The sequence below is a fragment of the Chiloscyllium plagiosum genome, chromosome 5 (assembly GCF_004010195.1).
Source record: "Chiloscyllium plagiosum isolate BGI_BamShark_2017 chromosome 5, ASM401019v2, whole genome shotgun sequence".
NCBI lineage: Eukaryota > Metazoa > Chordata > Chondrichthyes > Orectolobiformes > Hemiscylliidae > Chiloscyllium > Chiloscyllium plagiosum.
Genome location: NC_057714.1, coordinates 123792277 through 123800703, shown reverse-complemented (window position 1 = coordinate 123800703; position 8427 = coordinate 123792277). Strand labels below are relative to the sequence as shown.

The following is an 8427-nucleotide window of genomic DNA, read 5'->3' as shown; positions in this document are numbered from 1 at the left end:
GCCCCCTTCTTTCTCTCCCCCCCCCCCCCCCCCCCTCATCCCCACGTTCCTGATGAAGGGCTAATGCCCAAAACGTGGATTCTCCTGCTCCTCGGATACTGCCTGACCTGCTGTGCTTTTCCAGCACCACACTTTATTGACCCTGACTTGTCCACTATCTGCAGTCCTCACTATCTCCTAGTGATGTCCTGTCGTTCCAGATCAACCATATCCTTCATGAAAGTCCGAGCAGCCTCCAAGGGCTGAATATCTGATTCCTGCTCCTCATCCACTTTTAGTGGTAAGGCTTTGATTTGCACTGACAGGCAGTGCTTCGGATTGGCTAGGCAAGGTTCGGGGGTACGTGTGTGTGCGCTGCTGGTGATGGTGGTGTGTAACTGGGGGTTGTAGACTGGGGCCTGGGTGAGTAGTGCCTGTCAGACACATTGGAATGGTATACATGATAAGGAGTGCCTCCCTCAGCCATGCTGCCTTTGGAATGACTGCCTGGGGCCTGGCTGGGTGGTTCAGCCACTGCCTTGATTTGGAGCTGCTCCCTCCATGCTTGATGCCATTTACAGGCAAACTTGGAGAATGGACAGTGCCTCTTCCCTGATGATCTTGCTGGTTTTAGCCCTGGCATTTAGCCATCAGCTGCCAGGTTACAGGATTTTCTGCGCCCAGAGATCACAGCTATCATAACTCTTTCAAGTCCCTATCATAAAAAAAACTGGAGAATTTCAGGGATCTGAGAGTGTAGCAGTTTGAAGCGAGCAGCTGCTCGTGTTCTCTCCGAGCGGTATGGGAGGAATCCAACCAGATTCTTCCAAAGGATTTAGACGGAGATTAGGGAACAGCAGAGAACTGTCAGTCACATTGTTGCTTGTTGGACTGGAGGCCTGTGACCAGTGGAGTACCTCAGGGGTCAGTGCTGGGCCCATTGCTGTCTGTTATTGATATCAATGATGTGGATGAGAATGTACAAGGCAGGATTAGTAAGTTTGCTGATGTCACTACAATAGGCAGTATTGTGGACAGTGAGGAAGGTTGTCAGAAATTGCAATGGGGGAAATCTGGAGAAGTGGCCAAGAAATGGCAAATGGAGTTTAATAAAGATAAGTGTGAGGTCTTGCATTTTGGAAAGTCAGATCAAGGTAGGAGTTTCATGGTGAATGGTAGGGCCTTAAGGAGTGTAGTGGAACAGAGGGACCTTGGAGTTCAGGTGCATGGTTCTCTGAAAGTGGAGTCCCAGGTAGACAGGGCAGTGAGGAAGGCTTTTGGCACATTGGCCTTCATCAGTCAGGGCACTGAGTATAGAGCTACTGTGTGTTCCTTGATAAATATGTACCTGTATCATTTGCAAACTTACCAATAAGACCCATCTATATTCTCCTCCAAATCATTTTCATATATATTACAATCAACAGGGGTTCCAGCACTGATCCCTCTGGAACACCACTGGTCAGAAACACACCCTTCCATCATTACTCTGTCATCTGTGACTAGACCAGGTTGACGTCCATCTTAAGAGTTCACCATGGATCCTATTTGACTTCACTCTCTGAATCAGCCAACCATGAGGGACTTGTCAAACATCCATACAGACAACAACTTACTCTCTGTCCTTGTCAATCATGTTTGTCACTTAATCAAAAACCTCAATCAAGTTTGTGAGACATGACCTTCCCTATATAAAACCGTGGTGCCTATCACTAATAAGTCCATAGTTTTCCAAATGTGAGTCAATCCTCTCCCTAAGAAGCTTTTCCAGCAGCTTCCCTATCACTGACGTCAGGGTCACTGGCCTGGAATTTCTCAGATTATCCCCGGTGTCCTCCTCAAAAAAAGGAACAACGTTAGCTATACTCCGGTCTTCTGGGACCTCTCCCGTGACTAAAGAGAACATAAAGATTCCATACAAGGTCACAGCAATTCCCCCATTGCCTCCCGCAGCATTCTGGGATAGGTCCCATCAGGTCATTGAACATAGAACACAGTACAGACACTTGGGAAACCAATCTGAAGCCCATCTAACCTACACTATTCCATTCTTGTCCATATGTCCATCCAATAACCATTTAAATGTCCTTAAAGTTGGTGAGTCTACTACTGCTGCAGGCTGTGTGTCCCACGCCCCTACTACTCTGAGTAAAGAAACCACCTCTGACATCTGCCCTATATCTATCACCCCTCAATTTAAAGCTATGTCCCCTCATGCTAGCCATTACCATCTGAGGAAAACGGCTCTCGCTGTCCACCCTATCTAACCCTCTGATTATCTTATATGTCTTAATTAAATCACCTCTCAACCACCACCTCCAACGGAAACAGCCTCAGGTCCCTCAGCCTTTCCTTGTAAGACTTTCCCTCCATACCACGCAACATCCTGGTAAATCTCCCTTGAACCCTTTCCAAAGCTTCCACATCTTTCCTATAATAGAACGTAGAAAAGTAAAGCACAGAACAAGGTCCTTTGGCCCATGACATTGTGCCAAGGATTATTCCTAATTTAAAATACAATAATCTAACCGACTCACCCCTCAACTCACTGCTATCCATGTGCATGTCCAGCAGTCGCTTAAATGTCCCCAATGATTCTGCTTCCACCATCACTGCTGGCAACGCATTCCATGCATTCACAACTCTCTGCATAAAGAACCTTCCTCTGACGTCCCCTCTATACCTTTCTCCTAATATCTTAAAACTATGACTCCTAGTAGCAGTCCATCCTGCCCTGGGGAAAAGTCTCTGACTATTGACTCTATCCATGCCTCTCATTACCTTGTATACCTCGATCAGGTCTCCTCTCTTCCTCCTCCTCTCCAGAGAGAAAACTCTGAGCTTAGTCAACCTCTCTTCGTAAGACAAGCCCTCCAGTCCAGACAACATCCTGGTAAACCAAAGCCTCCATATCTTTCCTATAGTAGCGCGACCAGAACTGGGCACAATATTCCAAGTGTGGTCTCACCAGGGACTTGTAGAGCTGCAGCAAAACCTCACGGCTCTTAAATTCGATCTCCCTGTTAATGAAAGCCAAAACACCATATGCTTTCTTAACAACCTCAAATGCCGTAACCAGAGTTTTGTACAGCTGCAGCATGTCATCATGATTCCGAAACTCAATCACTTTTCTAATAACTGTTAATCCAGAGACCCAGGTAATGTTCTGGAGAGACAGGTTCAGAGCTGCTAGACTGGGTCTGCAGCATGTGGTGAGGGAACCAACAAGAGGGAAAAACACACTTGACCTTATCCTTACCAATCTGCCAGCTGCAGATGCATCTGTCCATGACCGTATCGGTGAGAGTGACCACCACACAGTCCTTGTGGAGACAAAGTCCCACCTTCACATTGAGAATGCCGTCCATCATGTTGTGTGGCACTATCACTGTGCTAAATGGGTCAGACTTCAAACTGATCCAGCAACTTCACACTGGGCATCCCGGAGGCACTGTGGGCCATCAACAGCAGCAGAACTAGACTCCAGCACAATCTGTAACCTCTTGGCCCGGCATATCCCCCACTCAACCATTACCATCAAGCCAGGAGATCGACCCTGGTTCAGTGCAGAGTGCAGGAGGGCCTGCCAGGAGCAGCATAGGCACACCTCAAAAAGATCTGTCCAATTGATGAAAGAGCAACAGAGGACTACTCTGTGCCAGTCAGTGGATTGTAAGATCTGAGCTCTGCAGTCCTGCTATATTCAGTCATGACAATGGTTATGATGGATGTAGATTTGCTCATTGGGCTGGAAGGTTTGTTTTCAGACATTTCGTCACCATACTAGGTAACATCTTCAGTGAGCGTCTGGATGAAGCACTGATGGTGTTTGGATCTGCTACGTGGATGACACCTTTGTCATCACTATACAAAGCAAATTAGAGGAAACCTTCAAGACCATCAATACATAAAATTCACTAAAGAGGAGGAAAACAACAACAAACTGCCATTCCTAGCTGTCACAGTAGAGCAAATAGCCAATGGGGAACATCAAACCAACATCTACAGGAAAACAACACATACGGACCAAATATTGAACTACAGAAACAATCATCCCAACACCCGCAAAAGAAGCTGCATCAGAACGTTATTTCAACGAGCCAACACACACTGCAGCACAGAGGGACTATGCAGAGCAGAGGAAAATCACCTGTACCGTGTATTCAAAAAGAACGGGTGCCCAATGAACACAGTCCGCCGATTTCTCAGCAACAAACCCAAACAAGCAGGCAAAACACGACCAGAAACACGAGCCACTCTCCCCGACATCAAAGACACCTCGGAAATGACTGCCAGACTACTCAGACCCTTTGGCATCATGGTAGCCCACAAAGCCACCAACACACGAAAACAGCAGCTAATGAACTTGCAAGACCCTATACAGACAACAAGCAAAACTAATGTCATTTACAAAATACCATGCAAGGACTGTAACAAACGGGCAGAAAACTAACCACGAGGAAACATGAACATCAACTAGCCGCAAAACGACATGACCCCCTCTCACTAGTATCCTCACATACGGATGAGGAAGGACACCACTTCCACTGGGACAACACATCCATCATAGGACAAGCCAAACAGAGACACGCATGAGAATTCCTAGAAGCATGGCATTCCCGCCGTAACTCTCGGACCCCATTTACCACCACCTGGGAAAAAGAACCGGAAATGATGTCACCACAGGAAATGACATCGCCAACCCTCGGAAACTCAAATATATAAATAGGAAGCGGGCTACACCACCAGTGCTTCATTCCACACTGTAGGGACTCTACAACCAAAAAAGACTATGTGTGATAGCCTTGTTCTGCTTACTCTGTCAGCAAGCTGTCTGAAACAGTTTTAAATTTGTTGTGAAGAAACGTATCGGAACAGTCACCACAGAAAAACTCGAGCGTTAAGAGCCCAAAGTGAGACCAGTCAGTCCTGCGCACCTGTGCAGGCTCTCTGCAGGATCTGTTTAGCAAGTCCCACATCCACTTTTCCCTGGAGTTGTGCGCTGTTTTTTTTCTTTGTGGTGTTATCCATTATCTACAAAGAAAAAGAAACGGACAGAGCCTCAGCAGTATGCTGAGGTGGCATGTTCCAGATCCTAGCCCCGTGCTGCATAAAAGCATCCGCTTTTGTCTTGCCTTTGTGTCCTTAGCCAATCACCTTCAACCTATGACCTCGGCGATCAGTCCTTCCATCAATGGCATTGTCTCCCTGTTCACTCTATCCAACCCCTCATGATTTTGAACACCTTGATCGATTCTTTTCTATTCTCTGCATTGTACCTCTTCAATCTATAGATTCCCTACAATGCAGAAACAGGCCCTTCGGTTCAACAAGGCCACACAGACCCTCCAAAGAGTATCCCAACCAAACTCATCCCCCAACATTTGCTCCTGACTAATACACCTAACCTACACATCCCTGAACACTACGGGCAATTTAGCATGGCCAATTCATCTAACCTGCACATCTTTGGACTGTGGGAGGAAACCGGAGCACCAGGAGGAAACCCACGCAGGCACTGGGAGAATGTGCAAACTCCATACAGTCAGTCGCCTGAGGCTGGAATCGAATCCGGGCCCCTGGTGCTGGGAGGCAGTAGTGCTAACCACTGAGCCACCATGCCGTCCCTAATCTCTACTTAAATTCCTCACCCCAGAGTCTTTCTAGTGATTCATTTTGTTCTTTCTCTCTCCCTTCTGTCTCTATCTCTGTGTCTCTCTCTCTATCTCTGTCTGTGTCTGTCTCTCTATCTCTCTGTTTCTCTCTCTCTCTCTGTCTGTTTCTCTTTCTCTCTCCTCTCTCTCCCTCTCCTCTCTCTCCCTCTCCTCTCTCTCCCTCTCCTCTCTCTCCCTCTCCTCTCTCTCCCTCTCCTCTCTCTCCCTCTCCTCTCTCTCCCTCTCCTCTCTCTCCCTCTCCTCTCTCTCCCTCTCCTCTCTCTCCCTCTCCTCTCTCTCCCTCTCCTCTCTCCATTGCTTTCACTTGCTCTCTATGCATTAATTTAGAGTCCAGTATCCCATATCCCACCTTCCCGCCCTGCCCTGTCACCTTGAATATAACCCCAGAGCCCTCTGCTCCTGCACTTCTTTAGATTGTACTGTTTATTGTCTATGTTCCTGTCTACCTTCTCTTGCTGTTCTACGTCAGGGCTTCTTGTGTTGAGTGTTTGGGGCTGTGTACTCTGAGGGAGGAGTGGCCACCGTGGAGCTGAGAGTGTTTTGGAACAGATCTCTGTGCTCTCAGTTCATGCTGAGGGGGCACACCAAGCTTCAGGCTTCAAAGTCAGCTCACAACGGGGAAATACCTGAGCAGCTGTGTTCTACCCTCTGCTCCTCACAGGTCCCAGCACTTCCAAATGTGTCATATGCAAATTTTGAGACTGAACCATGCACCCCCATCCGTTCATTGTGGATCAAGGAAAGACACAGTGATGTGTGTCAATTGGGACATGGTTGTTACAAAGGAAGAGAAATTGTGTTCGAGGAGTCTGCAGCTGGCGAAACTTACCCTGGAGATAGACCACACCAAGCAACCTGGCTATTCTCTCAGTGGTGAGAGACTTGGAGGTGTGGTCCAGGAAAGAAAGTTTAATGCATGACCACAAACCACTAAAAGCCATTGAAGGAAATAGGAATAAAGAAATCTTCTTCTCCAGCACTGCTGCGAGACGTGGGGGGAGAGCTGTCAGGGGTGAAGCCAGGCAGGATTTCTCCTCACGGGGAGAATGCCAGGCAGGATTTCTCCTCACGGGGAGAATGCCAGTTTTGACATTACACCTCCATAGTAAACAGTGGGGGCTAACTGAGATTTCAGTCTGGACCCCAGCAGGGGTTTGCTGGTAAGGATATCAGAGGAGAGGTAGGTAAACGTAACTGAAGGCTAGCTCGATCAGAGTATGTGAGGGGCTGAATGGCCTGAATCCACTCCAGTGGTTCTCTCATTGCTAATGGAGTGACACGTCTGGTGGAGTTATTTCTGACCTTGCTGATGGGGGTACGGAACTGTGGATGGAGATGAGAATAGATGGTTTCTGTGTTTGGCCTGTCTGTGCTGTGCCGTGTGCTGGTTTGTGCTGTGCTGTCTTTAACTCTGTTGTCCCTTTGGCTTTAAAAGGAGAGAATGCGAAGGGAGCAAGAAGAAGCAACACAGAGATTGGAGCGAGAAACTGAGGTGAGCACACAATGGAGGGAGAGAGGCTGCATTGAGGCTCACTGAGTGAGTGGGTTTGTGATTGAGTGAGAGTCTGTATCTTATGACTTTTTCAATAACAATCTCCTTTTTGGGCTCGTACTTAAATTTGTAGTTAGTTAAAGATGGAGGGATTGTGGGATTGGGCGTTCCTTGACCAGGGTCTGGTTCAGAGATTCCTGTCCATGGGATAGCCATGAGGGTTCAGGGCCCACTGTGAGGGGGTTTCAGGGACCCCCTTTTGGCGGGGAGGGGGTGGGGTTCGGGGACCCCCTTCTAGATCAACTTTGGGAGTTCGTGTTAAGTAATTTGTTCTTTGAAGTTGAACTAAGGTGAAGCTCTCTCTGTTTCTTGTAAACATTGGCCCTTCCACCAGAGGGAGTTGCAGGTTGAGTGAGCTCTCCTGGATTCTGCTGTCTTGTCTCATGTTAAAGTGCTGTCTTTATTGCTTACAGAATTTCAGCACAGAGCCACTGAAAATGGATTACAGGACCCTGGCAGCACTCCCCAGCAGTGCCATACAGAGGGTTAATCGGGTAGGTAATAGTGTTTGCCCAGCATGGTGTGTGATGTCAGGGACTCTGTGTTCTCCCAGCCAGCAGCTGAGAGGCTGATAGTAATGCTGTTGTTCCCTGAACCCACCGACCCAATGGGGCTCAATGTAAAAGGGACAGTCAGCATCTCCCATTGCAAATTACCATCTCCTGTCTACACCCTCGACTCCAGGTTCAATGTCAATTCTGGTAAAAGTGTGTAATCAGAGCAGTCATCCCTGGGAGATTGATAATACTGGACTGAGAGCGCTGATAGTGTCACTGTGGCTGATGCATTAACAATGTATTGGCCTTCACACCTCCTTTAGAAAGATGCTGCACCAGGTTTGAGTAGATTTTCCTGTTATTGAAGACTAACTGAAATGGCAGAGTTAGGAGCAGAGACCTCAAGGTATCCCTTTACATCCCCATGTACAGCCAGTAAAGTGCTGCCTTACCACATGGGGGTCAGGCACAGGCACACACCCAGTCAGATTGGTACACACTCACTCCTCTCACACACATCAACACGCACGCACACACCGGTTTCAGAGCAGTGTCCAGCTTCTACATTGTACACTCACTGCAGGATTACAGGGAGGGGAGGGTCTGTTTGGGATTACAGGGAGGGGAGGGTCAGTTTGGGGTTACAGGGAGGGGAGGGTCCGTGTGGGATTACAGGGAGGGGAGGGTCCGTTTGGGATTACAGGGAGGGGAGGGTCCGTGTGGG

At 48.0% G+C, this 8427-nt stretch overlaps 1 protein-coding gene across 1 annotated transcript in view; it reads left to right on the top strand.

Moving 5' to 3' along the window:
• LOC122550361 (protein scribble homolog) overlaps positions 1 to 8427 on the top strand; it is a 114912-nt gene that overhangs the window by 91488 nt on the left and 14997 nt on the right. The window contains exons 22-23 of the mRNA XM_043691091.1: positions 7090 to 7146; positions 7620 to 7700. Coding sequence (XP_043547026.1) covers positions 7090 to 7146; positions 7620 to 7700 — 138 coding nt within the window. The remainder of the gene's footprint in view (positions 1 to 7089; positions 7147 to 7619; positions 7701 to 8427) is intronic.